The following is a 21,324-nucleotide window of genomic DNA, read 5'->3' as shown; positions in this document are numbered from 1 at the left end:
CTCATGACCAACAATCTATATTTATAGTCTAACTAGCTGTCTAGACAATAGGCTACCTGCCTCAAGGAGTTCAGTAGCAATTCCAAAGCCCACGTTTGCCGATTGCAAGGTTTGACATGGGATAATCAGTTTCAGTTCATACTGAGAAACTTATTTTCTTATGTGCTAGATGCACCAAAGATATTTCCCTTCTGGAATAATGCATACAAAAAATAGTGTCTTATTCGCTTCACAGAATGTAGCCTATAGCTTGAAAATATTTGAGCTTGCTTTGTTGATCCTTATCCTTTTCTAAAGTTTTCATTATTGTGATAATCAGCGTTACCCCATGTGCGGTAGTTATGTGAGTCAGTGTAATCTGGGATTGATCGCGCATGCTGGCATATAAACAATGTTAAAAGTTATATGATATTCTGTTGTATCAAGTGTAGTAATTAAAACATACCCATATAATTTGATGTACGGGTTTAGCTTTTGTAGCTTTAGTAGTTTTTAGTGACATGCTTACTTGTCATGACGGTCCGGAAAAGGTTGTATTGGAAAACCATCTTTCTTTCAGCATACATAGAACATAGAATTTGTAATGCAACTGGAGATTTAATTACTGTATATCACTTACAAGAAAGAGCTGCTGATGTTGTTATGAAGAAATGTTTAAAGTTAGAAACACAGAGGAAACTACTCATATGAACTTCCCCTCTGAAGGGACCTGACAGTGTGTTTGTATTGTGCAACTCTACCATCCTGTACTGTACTCTACTCTACTCTATGCCATGTTTTTCTCCCAGATCTTGCACAGGGATGAGAGTGCCATGGGTGAGGACAGTGGGAGCAGCCTGGAGAATGCACTACAGACATCAGCACATTCCTACGAGGAGCTGTCACCCAAGGGGCCTGCAGGGAAACACTGTAAAGGTGAGCCAGGCCCTCTTGTCCTCTCACACAGGGCTGCTGCAGACTCTCTGAGCTGCTCTTCCGTTCTAACAGTGAATGCTTCACCCCCTCCCCCAGAAAACACAACCCAAATCACTGAATAATGTTTCAATGCAATATTTACCTCTCACCCTCCATCATAGAGAGTAAACCAGCATGCTAAATGAATTGTGAAATAATGAATATCTGACATTGACGAACAGACCACCTTCTTTGAATTGTTCTTAGATTGTATTATTGGATTGTTATATAAGAGCTCAGTTGGTTCTAAATTATTTAAATGCATTCATTTAGTTACTGCCTGCAAAAACAGTTTTTCTGTCTTTTTGTTTTATTCTGGGTATTTGATGATTTTTGTACTTGTGTGTGTATATATGTGAAAACTGATGTTCATTAATAATTTGCATGCAGTACCTCAAGTAAGTAATTGAATACTAAGAATTAAATCCAATCTGAATTTCCTGGCTGCATTCACATACTTATTTAAAACCCCAATATGGATCTACAACATTTCCATTTGTTCTGTGTGTAGTTTTTCCAAGGACTCTGCTATTGTATCAGCCCTTCAACCAACCCACCCATTAAACCCTGAACTCCAGGCATCTCAGTCAAAGCAAGATGGAAACAGGCATTATCACTTACTGCACCGAACAGAAGCATGCCCTTTCTCAAGCAAATTCATTAATTAAATTATTTGACACCGCAGGGGTTCTGTAACTGTTGTTGCAGTAAAGGGTATCTTGACATTAAACACAATTACAAAGCCTGTTTAGCAATGGCTATTGTAGTTGGTTCTGCTTCAGCGATGTTGAATGAGAGGGTAAAGACGACTGCAACTGGTAAGAAGGAAAGAGCACTCAGTCTGTTCAGTCATGCAACTTGCTACAAATGGAAAAAGACAGAGATTTCGTGACAGTGGGATTTTTCTTGAATCTTTGTCTTGCTTTGCCGACAGCATTGGTTCCTGTATGTCTTGCTGAAGCTTAGTGTTCCTGAGCTACTGAGCTGTAGTATTTTACATTGTGGAATGCTTATGAAAAACAGCTGCAACTGATTGGGGCAAGACTTTAGGAATAAAGTCAGTAGGAGGATATATTGTATATGTTAGGCCTACATGGTACATGCACAGAACTATTCCATTCTTCATAATATTCCCAATAAGCATACTTAATGCAGGGTTGGTTCACCAACCTTATAATGACCTTTAACACACAGTCAGACACATGTTTTACCAGAAGGAAGGATAACAGTTGCAAAAAAAAAAAAAAAAAAGAATAAACCCTGATAATCTGGACTTTATTTTCTTTACTATAACAGATCCTTTTTGGTTTACGGTCGTGTAGCGCATGTTATTCTAGTCACACTTTTTCTGTATGCATTTGACAGGTTCATGTTTCATCCCTCTTCAACCCAGAGAGGATTTTAGTTTGTGACTCTCATTGTTTGCTGTAAGCCTCCCAGAGCATCTGTTTTTACTTACTGCTTACTGTATGAGATGAAGAGGGCAGCTGTTGTCTCTCCCAGCTAAGAAGTATGCAAACGTTTGCCTAATCTTTTTGCGGCAGTGTTTTGTAAGGTATTTGTACTGGTTTAAACTTGCCTCCACACTGTAGCCTACTCAGGAGAGGTATGTGTAACCACGCTCTGATCCCCACCAGGAGTTTTTTGCAATTCTGTGACTGGGTTTTGTGTAAGAACTTTAGCAGAGGGTAGAGAGGCAGGCCTCACACGTCGCATAGAGATGGTAGTCCTTAACTCGAGAAATGAGAGTCTAGGAAGTTGTTTGTAGAGATTGTTAAGTGTGCAAATTTCCAGTTGTAGTGCATGTTTAAATACTGTACATAGTAATTAATGCATCAGATTTGTTTTTATTATTATTACAGCCTGTTCTAGATTTTCAATTTTTGTTCGCTTTTCTGTCAAAGTGGTGACATGAGAGTGAACTTAAATCAAGAAAATGTTGTCTGTAGGCTTCAGGTCTCAACTGTTAAGGCATGTATTAATACATTTGCTCCTCTGGCATGGCAAGAGGTGTTTTAGTTGGTACCATTTGCTAGTGGTTTGATTCCACAATCACATAATATCTTTATTGATCAATGCTAAGAGAGATGTCTGGAGTATACAAGTATATCTTGGTGCATGTGATTGTTCTTTAAGATCTTATACAATCCATCTCCCAGTTCATCCCTCGTTGTAATATGCAATTACACAGCATTTTATGTTGACCACTACTACTTCTCAAGACATATTTAATTGTAAACCAAGACAAGAAATGTCTGCAACTAAACCACTCGGTTGAGTTATATATTTTGCAAACTACCATGGTTTGTTGTTAAAGCGGATTCACTCTGGACATAAAAAAAATATGGCTGGGTTGGATTCTTGTGTCATAAATATGCAAGATTGGTTGAATTGCATCGGTTTGTTTTTAAACCTTTTATTTTTTCTTCAGTTCTGGAATGTGAGGGTCAGCTTAGTTTTCTGAGATAAGGTGGCACCAGCCTAGGCAGCGCTTTCTACAGTTCATTGTGAAACCTCATATAGAGCCAGTCAAGAGACTTCAAGACAGGGCTGTTATGCATAGCTGATTTAGTTCAACTTCACAAACCACAGTAAGACTGGTCTGTTGAAAGCAAGTGGCTTCTTGTGGCGAAAGCCTGCAGTTTTCCATTCAGAAATCAGCAGTCTTATAAGATGGCTCACCTCTTCAATCATGGCGTGTGTGTCCTAGGATGGCTAAAGTAAACTAAATCTGGACTCCCTCTGTAAACAGGAAAAACAGGAATGAGAGAATAAATTATGTGGTTTAGCCTCGGCAAGGTTTTCAGATTTGCTGCAGCTTGTTAAATGTTTGGAGCTGGTGAGAACAACAGCCTTTCATTGCTGCTCACATCCTTTGTGTCTTCACCTCTGCCCGCATTATTTGTGCATAAGCTGCTGTTTGAATGTCCTGAAGAATTATGTTTTACACTGGAACATCATCCTTTTGTGATACAGTTTAAAAGCACGGCATTGTTGGTTCAAGGGCTTTTGTGTATAAAACAAAAAGAGAGTGTCCCGTATTATGTTCAGTGGTTGACAGCAGAGATCCAGAGTGCGATCAATTTGAAAAGGTTTGACGTCTTCCATCCAAGGCTAGCCTGTGTGAAGCCGTTGATTTGTGTTTGGGGGAGGGCTCTTTAAATCAATGCAAGAAATAACAAATCCCCTTTAATATTGATTCATAAGGTCAGACAGCATTATATATTGGCTCTCATCTAAAATATTCTGCACTGAGAATGTGTGATCGATGTGTGATTGCAGTGGGAGGTCATTTTCAGCATGCTAAAGCCAGAAGCCATGACGTTTCTCTGGCCCAAGCACAAAGACCAGCTCATTAACATGTCCTGTCCCTTGTAACAGCTGAGCCTTAATCCATGAGAGGCTACCTTTCAACTTCACGCATACTGCTACAGTAAGCCTCATTAACGAGCACACCTCATGATTTTGGTCTTATCCACTTTGTCACCCCTCCTCCCTCCCATATACACTCTAACCTTAGTGGACAGAAAAGCAAATTATGAATGAATACTTTACACAGCTGTTTATTCCCCAAATTGCAAAGACATTGGAAGTAGATTCTTCCTGACTGATCAATTACAACTGGATAAACCCCATCATGGTATTTTTGTATTTTAATAGAAAAGAAGTGAAGATCTAGCGACTTATATAGTGCAAACCCATTTACAGTGCTGTGTAGATTTGGTCAATACACTAATGAAAGGAGAGTCCTGGACTGAGTGGTATCTTACTCAAAATAAATCTGATGACCATTTCATGTTCTCAGTTCTTATGCAAGTAAAATTAGTAACCTGCCTTGTACCCATTAGACTGTCCATGGGAAAACTGGAAAACAGTATTTTCCTTTGGCAGTGCTATCATTTAATTCGGTGAGAATTGGAACCAGAATTGTCTTGAATGTATGATTTCCTCATAAATCAGTTTGTGGTGTGCCACTGAAGTGCAAACTGTGTATCTATTTTAAACTACTTTGAATAAGAGATCTAATTTAACTGAGATCTGTTTTCAGTCCGTAGAATAATTGATTATCAGATATTTGTACACTGAGGGGAAAAAAGTATTTGATCCCCTGCTGATTTTGTACGTTTGCCCACTGACAAAGAAATGATCAGTCTATAATTTTAATGGTAGGTGTATTTCAACAGTGACAGAATAACAACAACAAAATCCAGAAAAACACGTTTCAAAAAAGTTATACATTGATTTGCATGTTAATGAGGGAAATAAGTATTTGATCCCCTATCAATCAGCAAGATTTCTGGCTCCCAGGTGTCTTTTATACAGGTAACGAGCTGAGATTAGGAGCATTCTCTTAAAGGGCGTGCTCCTAATCTCAGCTCGTTACCTGTATAAAAGACACCGGTCCACAGAAGCAATCAATCAATCAGATTCCAAACTCTCCACCATGGCCAAGACCAAAGAGCAGTCCAAGGATGTCAGGGACAAGATTGTAGACCTACACAAGGCTGGAATGGGCTACAAGACCATCGCCAAGCAGCTTGGTGAGAAGGTGACAACAGTTGGTGCGATTATTCGCAAATGGAAGAAACACAAAATAACTGTCAGTCTCCCTCGGTCTGGGGCTCCATGCAAGATCTCACCTCGTGGAGTTTCAATGATCATGAGAACGGTGAGGAATCAGCCCAGAACTACACGGGAGGATCTTGTTAATGATCTCAAGGCAGCTGGGACCATAGTCACCAAGAAAACAATTGGTAACACACTACGCCGTGAAGGACTGAAATCCTGCAGCGCCCGCAAGGTCCCCCTGCTCAAGAAAGCACATGTACAGGCCCGTCTGAAGTTTGCCAATGAACATCTGAATGATTCAGAGGAGAACTGGGTGAAAGTGTTGTGCTCAGATGAGACCAAAATCGAACTCTTTGGCATCAACTCAACTCGCCGTGTTTGGAGGAGGAGGATTGACCCCAAGAACACCATCCCCACCGTCAAACATGGAGGTGGAAACATTATGCTTTGGGGGTGTTTTTCTGCTAAGTGGACAGGACAACTGCACCGCATCAAAGGGACGGTGGACAGGGCCATGTACCATCAAATCTTGGGTGAGAACCTCCTTCCATCAGCCAGGGCATTGAAAATGGGTCGTGGATGGGTATTCCAGCATGACAATGACCCAAAACACACAGCCAAGGCAACAAAGGAGTGGCTCAAGAAGAAGCACATTAAGGTCCTGGAGTGGCCTAGCCAGTCTCCAGACATTAATCCCGTAGAAAATCTGTGGAGGGAGCTGAAGGTTCGATTTTCTAAACGTCAGCCTCGAAACCTTAATGACTTGGAGAGGATCTGCAAAGAGGACTGGGACAAAATCCCTCCTGAGATGTGTGCAAACCTGGTGGCCAACTACAAGAAACGTCTGACCTCTGTGATTGCCAACAAGGGTTTTGCCACCAAGTACTAAGTCGAAGGGGTCAAATACTTATTTCCCTCATTAACATGCAAATCAATTTATAACTTTTTTGAAATGCATTTTTCTGGATTTTGTTGTTGTTATTCTGTCTCACTGTTAAAATACACCTACCATTAAAATTATAGACTGATCATTTCTTTGTCAGTGGGCAAACGTACAAAATCAGCAGGGGATCAAATACTTTTTTCCCCTCACTGTATGTATTTATTTTATTTCTAAGGTTTAAGATTTACTTCTGCAATACAGTTTTTTGTAATAAAAGTATTTATGCGGTCAAATTAAATTTAAGAAATGTTCTGCTGGGACAAAATAAATACCAGTGAAGACTGTAGGACATACACTCACCTAAAGGATTATTAGGAACATCATACTAATACTGTGTTTGACCCCCTTTCGCCTTCAGAACTGCCTTAATTCTACGTGGCATTGATTCAACAAGGTGCTGAAAGCATTCTTTAGAAATGTTGGCCCATATTGATAGAATAGCATCTTGCAGTTGATGGAGATTTGTGGGATGCACATCCAGGGCACGAAGCTCCCGTTCCACCACATCCCAAAGATGCTCTATTGGGTTGAGATCTGGTGACGGTGGGGGCCAGTTTAGTACAGTGAACTCATTGTCATGTTCAAGAAACCAATTTGAAATGATTCGACCTTTGTGACATGGTGCATTATCCTGCTGGAAGTAGCCATCAGAGGATGGGTACATAGTGGTCTTAAAGGGATGGACATGGTCAGAAACAATGCTCAGGTAGGCCGTGGCATTTCAACGATGCCCAATTGGCACTAAGGGGCCTAAAGTGTGCCAAGAAAACATCCCCCACACCATTACACCACCACCACCAGCCTGCACAGTGGTAACAAGGCATGATGGATCCATGTTCTCATTCTGTTTACGCCAAATTCTGACTCTACCATCTGAATGTCTCAACAGAAATCGAGACTCGTCAAACAAGGAACATTTTTCCAGTCTTCAACTGTCCAATTTTGGTGAGCTTGTGCAAATTGTAGCCTCTTTTTCCTATTTGTAGTGGAGATGAGTGGTACCCGGTGGGGTCTTCTGCTGTTGTAGCCCATCCGCTTCAAGGTTGTACGTGTTGTGGCTTCACAAATGCTTTGCTGCATACCTCGGTTGTAACGAGTGGTTATTTCAGTCAAAGTTGCTCTTCTATCAGCTTGAATCAGTCGGCCCATTCTCCTCTGACCTCTAGCATCAACAAGGCATTTTCGCCCACAGGACTGCCGCATACTGGATGTTTTTCCCTTTTCACACCATTCTTTGTAAACCCTAGAAATGGTTGTGCGTGAAAATCCCAGTAACTGAGCAGATTGTGAAATACTCAGACCGGCCCGTCTGGCACCAACAACCATGCCACGCTCAAAATTGCTTAAATCACCTTTCTTTCCCATTCAGACATTCAGTTTGGAGTTCAGGAGATTGTCTTGACCAGGACCACACCCCTAAATGCATTGAAGCAACTGCCATGTGATTGGTTGGTTAGATAATTGCATTAATGAGAAATTGAACAGGTGTTCCTAATAATCCTTTAGGTGAGTGTAGACACAATCTAGTATGATATACATGTTTATTTTTTGTTTGGCTGATTCTTTGTTTTGGCACTCATTCTAATCACATCTCAAGGCACTCTCAAACACGTTCAGCACAATGGAATTTAACATAAAACACCGCCACAGTTCCTCTGTAAACAAAGAAAAGAAAAGAAAATGCTCACAGTGTCTGCAATACATGCTAAATGTCCTCTTGTCTGCTGTTTCTATCCCTGTGTCGGGCAATAGGGAAGAAATGTTTTAGAAAACATTACGTTTGAGAAAGAGATGCTTTTTTGCGTTGACATTTTATGTTTGTGTTTTGGACTTAGCAACAGTAAAGTAAGCTCTCGATATTTGGGTGGAGCCCAGTGGCAGATTAAATGAGTTTCTGACTTCAACTTAATGGGATTGTGACATGTTAGAACAGACACAAGGGTTAGAATAGAGTCAAGGGTTTTTCCATGTGACAGCCGCATGAGACGCATATTTTTTTCTAAATTCAATTGATTTCCCATGTACATTGCAGGAGACTGTCTATGTTTATACTTTGTTTGTGCTTTTCTGCTATATGCTCTATTGGTCATTTATGTATAAAAATGGCTTGTATTCCCATCACAACATTATCTTTTTAAGTTAATCTAGTTAATCTATCTAGATAAATATACATTTGGGACTCAACTAACAACTAGGAAATTGCTTTGCGTTTCTTTCTTCCCCAACCGCCAAAATAATGAAATCCGGATTAAGCACCTTTGTTTGATTAGCAGAGGGCCTAAGTGGTCACTGAGCAGCTGACTGCGTGGGAGTTGAGAGCGCTGTGTTCATAAGGCAGGTGTGAGTCACACCCAATACCACCGCTCTTCCCGACAGAGCCTTCAACACGGCAACATATGTCAGCCAGCCAGCCTGCAGACCCCTTGAGCTCAGTCCTAACTGTCTTTTAATCAGATGCCTGCCTCTGGCCAAGTGGTTGTGGTTTCATGATTTGATTGGCTGCCACTTGCCAGAGGCCTCTGTGATGTCATCCTGAGGAGTCATCGCTTTGGAGTTGAGAAATTGCCTGTGAGGTTAAAGAAAAAGCAAAATAAACCAAACCTGGTTCTAATTTGCCGGCTACATGTTATTGTTTTGTTCCTTTTCCCCCTTTCCCTGCTGACCCTGTAACTGAAGCTTTGGGCTTTACTACATTACCTCATAACCTGGAGTGGATACATTTCATCTATGCGTACCAAATCTAAAAATAACCCGGCGGGGCAGCCCAGCTGAGGCTACATCATTTAGAAGCACAACTGAAGAGTGATAAAGACGGCAGGCTAGTGGGCCCGGACATATATTTAAAGACTTTACTTAACATAGGCACACATGAGAGAGTTCTGTATGAGCTGTATGTTGTCATTTCACCTTTGGAAAGTGATTACCTCTCCCAGTCCATTTTTATTCGTGCCACACAGGAGTAGGAGGCAATAATGGATGCATTAAGGAATCTAGGGTCATCATCATATATCAGATATTTCTGTCCAACGTGAAAATGTATCCACACTTTATTCAAAGCGTCAATATTTGTTTAGGTGCTGTTATCCAGTGTAATATATGTTTTGGTTTCAGACTTCTGAGAGGTATGCTAATTGGAAAGTAGATTAAATCAAATGTGCATCATCACTGGGTTTAATTTTAAGGTTTAACTGCAATAATTAGAACATATGCCATTAAACTGCATATTTACCAAGCACTCTGATTCTGTACTACATTGACAATTACTAATAATTTGTGGTTTAGAACTGATAATACTAACTGAGAATTCAGTGAAGGCTTTAGGGATGTATCTATATCTAAAGCTATCACTTTAAGCAGCAGCCTCTGACCTTGGTGTCTGAAGTTCATTTATAGAGTAGTGCATACAATAAACAGGACTTTGGGTGTATCTCTGAATTAGCTGGAAATTTCACGTTTCAAGTTTAGTAACGGAAATAGTCTTCCAAAATGAACCAGAAAAATGTAACGCCATGTGGTGCCAAAAGCCACTGGCTGTGAAATATAAAAATGACAATATTTGTATAGAGCGAGAGACACAGATAGACTTTATTACAGTACTAGTCGAATGCATCCTGCACATCCTCCAGATCAGGCAGTGAATTGGTCAGATACAGTGAGGGGAAAAAAAGTATTTGATCCCCTGCTAATTTTGTACGTTTGCCCACTGACAAAGAAATGATCAGTCTATAATTTTAATGGTAGCTGTATTTTAACAATGAGAGACAGAATATCAACAAAAAAATCCAGAAAAACGCATTTCAAAAAAGTTATAAATTGATTTGCATGTTAATGAGGGAAATAAGTATTTGACCCCTTCGACTTAGTACTTGGTGGCAAAACCGTTGTTGGCAATCACAGAGGTCAGATGTTTCTTGTAGTTGGCCACCAGGTTTGCACACATCTCAGGAGGGATTTTGTCCCAGTCCTCTTTGCAGATCCTCTCCAAGTCATTAAGGTTTCGAGGCTGACGTTTGGCAACTCGAATCTTCAGCTCCCTCCACAGATTTTCTATGGGATTAAGGTTTGGAGACTGGCTAGGCCACTCCAGGACCTTAATGTGCTTCTTCTTGAGCCACTCCTTTGCTGCCTTGGCTGTGTGTTTTGGGTCATTGTCATGCTGGAATACCCATCCACGACCCATTTTCAATGCCCTGGCTGAGGGAAGGAGGTTCTCACCCAAGATTTGACGGTACATGGCCCCGTCCACCGTTCCTTTGATGCGGTGCAGTTCCTCCTCCTCCAAACACGGCGAGTTGAGTTGATGCCAAAGAGCTTGATTTTGGTCTCATCTGAGCACAACACTTTCACCCAGTTCTCCTCTGAATCATTCAGATGTTGGCAAACTTCAGAAGGGCCTGTACATGTGCTTTCTTGAGCAGGGGGACCTTCACGGCATAGTGTGTTACCAATTGTTTTCTTGGTGACTATGGTCCCAGCTGCCTTGAGATCATTAACAAGATCCTCCCGAGGTGAGATCTTGCATGGAGCCCCAGACCGAGGGAGACTGACAGTTATTTTGTGTTTCTTCCATTTGCGAATAATCGCACCAACTGTTGCCACCTTCTCACCAAGCTGCTTGGTGATGGTCTTGTAGCCCATTCCAGCCTTGTGTAGGTCTACAATCTTGTCCCTGACATCCTTGGGCAGCTCTTTGGTCTTGGCCGTGTTGGAGAGTTTGGAATCTGATTGATTGATTGCTTCTGTGGACAGGTGTCTTTTGTACAGGTAACAAGCTGAGATTAGGAGCACTCCCTTTAAGAGAATGCTCCTAATCTCAGCTCATTACCTGTATAAAAGACACCTTGGAGCCAGAAATCTTGCTGATTGATAGGGGATCAAATACTTATTTCCCTCATTAACATGCAAATCAATGTATAACTTTTTTGAAATGTGTTTTTCAGGATGTTTTGTTGTTATTCTGTCTCTCACTGTTAAAATACACCTACCATTAAAATTATAGACTGATCATTTCTTTGTCAGTGGGCAAACGTACAAAAACAGCAGGGGATCAAATACTTTTTTCCCTTACTGTATGATCCCAGTGCAGGCTGTTTGTCCACACATCAGCCTAGACTCTGGCTGGGCCATCTGGGAGACGCACCTACTGCTTCCTTCGTTTAGTTTTGTTCTCTTTGCTGATGTAGAAGAGAAAAGTGTATGTGCACTGTATTACACCTCTCTTAACCCAGCAAGCAAACTTGAGCTTTTCATTTCAGAAAATAAAAATGGCAGCATTTAATTGGATGATTCCAAATTATTGATGGCAGACCAGAAACACACCTATTGGTGCAGTGCAAGCTCATTCTGATGTTGCTCTAATGAAAGCCTTCAATTTGAGGGATGATCTTGGAACGTGAATAACAGTTTTCTATCGTGTATCGACAGACCAGTATTTAACCAGAAATGAGTCTCTAGTTTCTAATTTGCGAGGGTGGCTCACACTGAACTGTAATTTTATGTAATTTGTATGATATCTATCTATTGTTCTCTGTAGAGATTGGATACTTCATTTGACCAGCATCTGCATGATAAACGTCCTGGGTAAAGTTGCATGAAAAAAACCCACAAAGTGCTATTTTGTCAATCAATTATGACTGAGAATTCACGGAGAATTGAACTTCCTGAGTGTTCACAGGGGGATTCCTTTTTTTTTTTCTCTTCCCAAAACTATCCAAGGTAGCAGCAGGGATGCCGTTGTCATCAAGTCTTATGAACGCCTTGTTTTTTCATAATGTTTCATATGTGGGCACAGTAATGCACTGTGCTGGGGTGAACTGTATAACACAGAATCCTGTTTCTCAGGGTGGGTGCTGTGAAGTTGGTTCTTAATTCAATGCTTCTGTTCTGAAGCCTGCCCCTTCGGTATTTCCCACAGTTTGAAATCGCTCTGTTTTAAGCTGTACACTATTATGATTACTCTGCAATATAAACAGCTATTTCACAATAAAAGGCACATTGAGCTCAAATGCTTTAATGACAGTAAATCAATATTTGAAACCAATATCAAATAAAACTATTGGCCCTTTCTATGCAGTTGACAAACATTTATTTTCTAACGACAAACTTCAGACATTATAAGCTAAAACTGTATTAATCAGCCTATACACTTACAGGAAATATACAGATCCTGGCCATCTTAACAGTAAGAATATTGACCTAGATAATACAAAGGTGACTATTAACAGCAGAAATGGGGCAATGGGGGTGTTGTGTATTTTGTAAGGTTTAACTAAGATCGTTTTGCAGTGTGCTATGTGTACAATGTGTATGGCTTTCTTGTAGGAAAGTTGCACAGTTACAGTAATGTATGTAGGTATTTTGTGCTAGTTCCACACTTAAGAGCTGCAGGGTCTGTGTAAAGCCTCTAATGAGTTCGATTCTGGAAGCAGAGTAGGGAATTTTGCTCAGCATCTTTGACTAATGTAGACACCACAGCCAACACCAATGGGCATTTAAAACCGAGACACACTGTACCAAGAATTCTGACTTCATGTCTTTGCTGTACAATGCCCAGAATATAACTACTTATTCCCTTACCCCTGAACACAATTATTTGTTATAAAATGTACTGAAAACAAAACAAAATCCACATGCAAAAGACTGATCTATTTCCTGTGTGTCTTAGTCTTAGTCTTTCTAGACAGGACCCCCAACCCTCCTTAGCTCATTGCTTCACATTTTTACATCTGCTTCTTTTATTTAGTAGACAAAATCTGATTTGCGAGCAGGGTCTGTCCCTTATTAGGTGAAACTATCCCTCCCTAGATGTATACTATGATTTAACTGCTGGAGACATATTGTGTTGGTGCCTTAACACTAGAAGGGCCGAGCCGGTCAATTTGACCGATTTGGTTATTCAAATTTGAATTACTCTGTGTTCCTAAATAAACTGCGCATACCCGTTCGTGACTTTTCCTAAATATATGTATTAAACATGTCTACAGCATTTTAACTGCATAAACACGGAAATAAATAAGTTATAAACACATTTACCTAGAATAGCCAAAATTGGGTTATTTTGACATGTCATTTAAATACATAATAACTCAAATATAACGCATAATCCTGCCTTCCCTTTACAGTCTGGCTCTGTCTACAGTCTCTCATATGCTTGAAAAACACACGCATTGTACAGCATTTTAGGTGTTTTCTTACAACTGTAGTCAGATTGAGTGGATACAGTGATTACCCGCAAATAAACATGGATTGGAAACGGAGATTGAAGAGAGCTGGTTTTGGAAATGCCGTGTATATGAACATGACTGATTCAGGGGCATCAGTGCTACTGGGAATGTCAGATCATTCGTGGGTTTCTGCCAGTGATGTGAAAACATTGCGAGTGAAACGCCAGGTCCAAATGGCACCGAGTGCTTTTACCCTACTGATCAATACGCGATTGCTACTGCACGTAGTACAGAGTGCAATAGCGCAGGCACATCGCACGCAAAATAATGATTCATGGACATTATTAACAGAGGAGCATTTATTGCAATGCTATATATTCATGGAGTAAAAGAGTTACCTGGAGAGGGCTGTCAAAATGCAGTGTGAGGTACGAGCTCATGCAGGGAAAGTGCAGAAACGTGTCCTGTGTGGACTGTCCCGAGCTGTCAGATATGCAGGCTAAATATATAGTAAATAGTTTATTGAAATACGAAGCTACAGTGAATACAAGCAGTGTATGTTGAAAACAAAGTTTACACGATGTTGAAAATGTTTACTTTAGTGTACAGTTATGTTTTGATCAATGCAATAGTTATTTTTGAACCATAAAATATTGCTTTTGAGCATTATTCCAATATTTACATTTACACTTGTTTCATTATCTTATTGTATGCTGTTTTTGAGCTTTTTGCTTATTGTAGGCTATAAAGTTATTAATGTTTTGACTGCAGTGTGTGCGTTTATAAAAAAAAAAAATATATATATATATATATAGCAATAATATTAATGTTTTATGATCATATTTCAATTTAAATACTACATTTGTGCTATGTAAATGTTGGATTTGATGTTCATGAATAAAACTTCTGAATTTTATACAATGGTTTGCCTTTGATTGTCATATTACAGCTGTTAAAGTGCTATCGGTAACAATGACCGGCTTTGGCGCTTGTAGGTAGTTTGAAATGTCTGCGCTTCTAGTGTTAACCAGATACAAGCACATTCAGTGGGTAAATGGATTTGAATATTTGAAAAATACAAGTAAATACAAATGTACAGGAGGTTTTTTAGGGCTCTGTTTTTTGTTCCCCTCCTATAGTATGCAGGACAGTAAGGGCTGGTTGGTTAAATAGCGGGCTGTGTCGATGCAGGTCAGAGTTGCCTAAGCTCCACTGCCCTGCAACTTGATCATGGCAGCTTGGCAAGAAATTGTGAATCCGCATTTAGGGCAAAGGCATGCATACCGGACAGCAGCTGCACAGTCCACACTTCACACCTTAATCCCCTGCACAGCCTGGCCAGGAAAGCAGAGGGGACTGACAGGCCAAAGAAGCATCTTGGGTTTTATGATGTGGAATTGTGAGTCTGAGCCTTGAAATTAAGCCGTTTCTTAGCTGTTGATTTTCAACAAATTCTAGGCCCAAAGCTTGCAAGCCTGCTAGCTGAATGAATGTAATGGGTAACACAATCTGCCGTAAAATACAGTAACAGGATCTCCGTTTGAAAGACAATTTTGTATTACAGTGCTAGAGTATCTGCTCTCTGCTGCTTGTATTAGGGGTGTACTCTGTGCAGATTGCACTTCAGTAGGGTTCATGTCCGGCTTGAGAAAGAGTTAAGTCTGAGAATGCCCTTAATCAGACACAGTGCATTGAGGGTGTAATTACTACTGACAGGAATCCCTCTGCTGTAAAATATAAGTCTTTAATGTAACGGTTTGCTGGATTTGGTGTGAAAGCTGCCTTACAGGGGGCATGCCATGGTCAACACCCACATTTGCAAGCCACATGCTGGGTATGAAGAGGTCTTTTGCGTTGTGATCCTCAAATAAAGAAACAGTTGTCATTAACTGTGCTGCAGAACTGGGCAGAAACCAATATATCCGGGGTATGTATTTACTGTCCTTGCGGAACACCAGCTGTAATTGTGAAGCTGCCTAGAGCCTGTGTCACACATGGAAGTAATTTAGCTGAAATGTAGGCACAAAGACTCTGGAAAAAGCGTGCTTCTTTCCTCATTGCAAGCTTGAGCAGCTTCTTTAATTTCCACAGTTTTGTAGACTTCATATAATGGAAACATAATTATTTTGTATGATGTTTTTGTTTCTAATTTGGACATGTAGGTTCTGGAGTTTCAACAAGAAGGTGGCAGAGCTTGTGTTTTTAAACCCGAGCCGCGATGCTGTCTGAATACAAAACAGACTGTGGTAGCATCCAAAGTGTAAGGCATTTTTAGCTGGTAATAAATCTGAAAGGCATCAAGGTTTCCTCCAGTCACTGATAATAAAATCCAGGTTTTAATGGGATGAAATAACTTTTTTGTTGATTGTATTGAATTCCATTTTTTTTTTTTTTTTTTTTTTGTAAGTCTCTAAAATAGCCGTATGCTTTACAAATTTCCAAAGCATGTCTGGGTAAACAGGAAATGACAGTGCCCACGGTCTCAGAAGTTTGAAAATTGCTTATGTAAAATAGAGGCTCAAGGTTTTTTTGGGGGGGGGTTGTTTTTCCTTTTTCTTTTCCGTTGGCTGGAAGAGCCTCAAGTCCATTGCATTAATCATTGTCCTAGTCACAGGTAGATTTGTGGACGCTGTCATGTCCCTGAGAGTGTAAAATTTAAAACATTGTGCAGAAGCACACTCTTACACAAACCGAATGGGACCAAATGGACCCTGATAAACTAATGCAACAACACTACCACCTGGCTTTTATTTGCCGTACATACTCCATGAAATCTGCCAGCTCTTCAAGAATGTCTAATGAAACCAAGGACTAAACTGAATCCACACTCTTGACTTACGGCAAATGGCAAAGTATAAGCCTGTACCCTACGATGGTTTAATGTACTGTCAGAAGCCACTTTCTATTCAATTCAAATTCATCAGTGTGCAAGTTTTGTAATTTTGCAATTTGCAGGAACGTCACATTTTGTATTTGGTCTAGATGACACACAATGATACAGAATATTACACATTGTTAATGACTACAGAATTCAGGAGTCTGCAACAATCCTGTTGACTGTCCCTTTACTGTGAGTAGCACACTTAAAATAAAACACGGAAGCTGTGTCTGTAAAATAATGTTTACAATGAAGAAATTATGATCAGCATTACAGATACAAAATTAAGAATGCAAGTAGCCAGCTGACCCAATTTTAGGTCTAAAGTATAGAAAAATAGGATAACTGCTTAACTTGTTGAACAACAGCTTGCATTTACTGACATTTTTCACAAGTAGGTTTTTATATATTTTTTTAATTACTTTTATTTGTCTCAAGTGTTACAAAATTTCCTCCACTGATGGGCGTTGAAAGATTAATACAGGAATGTTTTCTGGGAGTCTTGAAACTCACAGAATTTATTTGAGGGCCTAACTGACAAAAGAAGTACAATTTATTGGCCTTTTTTAAGCAAGCAGATGATTTACAGATTTTTTTTTCTTTTCTCATCTAACAGTAACCAGGCCAAGTTAGGAAGTTTCAGGAAGTGATTAAGTGTTTACATGTGAGTAGAGGAGCTGTTCCCCCAGGAGGACTGTGCTAAAAACATTGATTGGTGTCAAAGGCACTCAGCATTGCTTCCGAACCTCTCTCCAACTGGGTCACACACTTGAGCACTTCAGTCAGTGCACTGTACCGATGTGTCTGTTCGACTTCCTAGATGTCTGTGGCTTTTCCTGGGCACCCCATGTCCTTGTGGAGTCGTAAATGTTTAAAAGTATTAAAATGAAATGCATAAAATTAAAGTTAAAATGACGCATGATAGTGTGATCGATAAAATGTATATATTATTTTGTTGGCATCTCAGTGTAATACAGAGCCTTTGCACATTTAAATCTACATTGTTTAATATTGTAACTATTAATTGTTTGTTGTAAACATATTAGCTTATCTTGACAAGGCCCTGTATGATATTGAAGCCCAATCTAGCAGATGCAGGTGTGTTGGTATCACCTTCAATTTGTGCTTCTGCTCACTGAAATGTTTTGGTTTTGTTTACTAATAATAGTAATGTAACGCTAGCTGAACCCACTCACAAATGTCTCACTATGTAACAATTGCATATCACATCTTCTAGGAATATGTAAATAAAGTTCACTGGCAGTCTAATGCCATAAATCACTCATTGTTCCTTTATTACAAAGGTAGGCTGAAGATAATATCCCTGTAAATATCTGCCTACATTTGACTTCTTCTGAAATTGCCTGCAGACTCATAATGCTCACTGACTTCAGAAGGAATACTCATGTTTGAACAGTCCTTGCTCCCCATGCTAGAAAAATTGCAGTCATGTTCCCATCTAGCTTTGAAGGATACTTTTGAAGCCCAGGCCCAGGCGTGGAAGTTTAATCTGAGAAGAGCCATTGAAAGTGCTAAATGGCTGACTTTGGCCTGGCCACCTACACCCGTCACAAGGTCTATAAAAATAAGGCAGTTTGATGATTGTTCACAAAAACACTTTGGGAGCACGTACAGTCTTCCACTTAACTGTTAGTTTCTTAATTGACTATTCTACTTTTGCACGTCTTTTGCCATTGATGATTTAAAGTCTACTACCAGGCTTGCCTATCACTGTACTAGGCAATTATGTGACACTGCAGGCAAGCAAATCATTTTCCTTAAATAACAATCTACTCATAAATCTCAGAATAGCTCCAGGGTTGCAATTGTAAATGTTTGTACAGTTGGTATAATTGTTTTGCTCTTGAAGACTGTTTCTCAAGCAGGCTGATTTGTAGCAGAACCCAAATGATTTGAAAGTGGAATAGGAAAACATTTGTCTTTGGAATTTCACATGAAAGCACGCAGAGCAAATGCATTCCCTGAATTTCTTAACACTTTGAATACTGTGCTTTTTAGGGACTTACCAAACCTTTTTAAGGAACTAAGTCTGTGAATTAAAAATAATATATATTTACAGCTCATCAAAACTTGGGATTTCATAGTGATTACCAACTGATATGTTTTTAGTTTAAAATGAAATGTTAGGTGTATCTTTGGTTACCCATTGGGTCAGTCTCTGTCAAAGCAAAGCATTATTGTTTGCAGTGCTGGGAGGGGGCAGGGGAATTTGAAAAGTACCTATATGATTTTAGTTTTTTCCTCCACTAAGTTGAAGCATGCGAGTGTCTGTGGAGTCTGCCGTCTTATCAAAGACTTTGAAGACGAAAACATATTTTGCATGGTGTTGTTTGAATTTCTCCTCAGTACTGTAAATGGATACAGCAATTTTGGGGTTGGATATAAAATCAACAGTGCTTTGCTGATTGGTGAATGAAGGAGACTTAGGCTTTGTTAAATAGCCGATTTCTTTCATAGCCTTTAATTGAGTCCATACTTGTCTTATGCTGGCTGGAGAAGCCAGGCAACACATGAAAGTGGTTTGAAGCAATGCCTGCTTTGGAGACGCTTGAAAGAATATGCTGTGCTTGTGTTTTAGTCTGCTTCCTCACTTTAATTCATCTATTACTTTTCCTGTTGACCCACAGTAATCACAAATTTCTATTTCTGCAACACAACACTGAGTAAAAGATGGAGCCTTTCAGCTTAAATCTGCAACTGTGAACAGTAGTATTCAAAGGAAGCACATTTTATAGACACAGTTTTGTAGTGCTCACCGCTGAATTTACCATGTGTTTTCATAGTGCTATTTTTGCACTTTCAAACTTCCTTAACTATCTTAGGAAATCCCCACCGGTGTGAATGAAGGACACAGTGATATTTAGAGAGGTCGGGGGAAACACTTTTCCCTTTTCTTCCAACCCCCCACCCCCCCAGTTCTTGTCTTCATATAAACAAACAAAACAGATTATCAATTTGAAATACTGTCTCCGTCTAGATGGCAATTGTGAACCTGACAATGAACTACACTGTCCCAGGTTTGCACTCTGCCGAAACCTAATAGTTAGCAGATTAAAATCCATTCTGGAAAAGGGTGTCGAATTTAATTAAGTGTAACAGAGAAAAAAAGAGAACCACATGTTGCATGTGTCTTTAACATTTACATAGATGACGAAACACTGTGAAGCTTTGATCGGAGTAACTTCTAGAATGTATGATTTCTGACTTTGAGCTAAAACAGGGAAACATGTTGATCAGACTCCACACTTGGTATTCAACATAGAGATACAGGTTTTTGATACAGAATACTTTGACATTATAATCTAATTATATACAGTTAGGTCCATAAATATTTGGACAGTGACACAATTGTCATCATTTTGACACCATCAATATGGCGTAGACTTTCATCTTTAATTTGAGGGTAGTTACATCCAAATTGGTTGAACAGTAAAGGAATTACACCCATTTGTATTTGTGGTACCCCCAGTTTTAGGGTCTCAAATGTATTTGGACAAACTGACATAATCATGAATTAAATTGTGAGTTTCAATACTTGGTTGCAAATCCTTTGCAGTCAATGACTGCCTGAAGTCTGGAACCCATAGACATCACCAGATGCTGAGTTTCATCCCTGGTGATGCTCTGCCAGGCCTGCACTGCAGCTGTCTTTAGTTCCTGCTTGTTCTTGGGGTGTTTTGCCTTCAGTTTTGCCTTGGAAATCAAAATAAACCAATCAGAGAGATAGCAAAAACATTAGGTGTGGCCAAATCAACTGTTTGGTACATTCTTAAAAGAAAGAACGCACTGGTGAGCTCAGGAACACCAAAAGGCCCGGAAGACCTCGGAAAACAACTGTGGTGCATGACAGAAGAATTATTTCCCTGGTAAAGAAAAACCCCTTCACAACAGTTGGCCAGATCAAGAACACCCTCCAGGAGGTAGGCGTATCTGTGTCAAAGTCAACAATCAAGAGAAGACTTCACCAGAGTAAATACAGAGGGTTTACCACCAGATGTAGACAGGAAACAGGAAGATCAGATTAGAGTTTGCCAAAAAACATCTGAAGAACCCTGTACAGTTCTGGAACAACATCCTATGGACAGATGAGACAAAGAGCAACTTGTACCAGAAAGATGGGAAGAGAAGAGTATGGAGAAGGGAAGGAACTACTCATGATGCGAAGCAGACCACCTCATCTGTGAAGCATGTTATGGCATGGGCATGTATGACTGCCAGGGGAACTGGTTCCCTTGTATTTATTGATGATGTGACTGCTGACAAAAGCAGCAGGATGAATTGTGAAGTGTTTAGGGCTATATTATCTGCTCAGATTCAGCCAAATGCTTCAAAATTCATTGGATGGTGCTTCACAGTGACAATGGTTATTACCTGAAGCATACTGTGAAAGCAACCCAAGACTTTTTTAAGGTGAATAAGTGGAATGTTCTGCAATGGCCAAGTCAATCACCTGACCTGCATCCAATTGAGCAGCATTTCATTTGCTGAAGGCAAAACGTCCCAAGAACAAGCAGGAACTAAAGACAGCTGCAGTGCAGGCCTGGCAGAGCATCACCAGGGAAGAAACACAGCATCTGGTGATGTCTATGGGTTCCAGACTTCAGGCAGTCATTGACTGCAATGGATTTGCAACCAAGTATTGAAACTCACAATTTAATTCATGATTATGCCAGTTTGTCCAATTACTTTTGAGCCCCTAAAATTGGGGGGACCACCTATAAAAATGGGTGTAATTCCTACACCGTTCACCCAATTTGGATGTATCTACCCTTAAATTAAAGATGAAAGTCTACACA

General features: G+C 39.9%; 1 protein-coding gene across 1 annotated transcript in view; it reads left to right on the top strand.

The window, feature by feature from the left end:
• The window catches only part of zcchc14 (zinc finger, CCHC domain containing 14), a 61,101-nt gene that overhangs the window by 6,108 nt on the left and 33,669 nt on the right, over nt 1–21,324 (top strand). Inside the window, exon 2 of the mRNA XM_066713827.1 lies at nt 789–915. Within this exon, the coding sequence (XP_066569924.1) occupies nt 789–915 (127 nt within the window). The remainder of the gene's footprint in view (nt 1–788; nt 916–21,324) is intronic.

This window comes from Amia ocellicauda, chromosome 9, assembly GCF_036373705.1.
Source record: "Amia ocellicauda isolate fAmiCal2 chromosome 9, fAmiCal2.hap1, whole genome shotgun sequence".
Taxonomy (NCBI): domain Eukaryota; kingdom Metazoa; phylum Chordata; class Actinopteri; order Amiiformes; family Amiidae; genus Amia; species Amia ocellicauda.
This window is presented reverse-complemented; position numbering and strand designations above follow the sequence as displayed.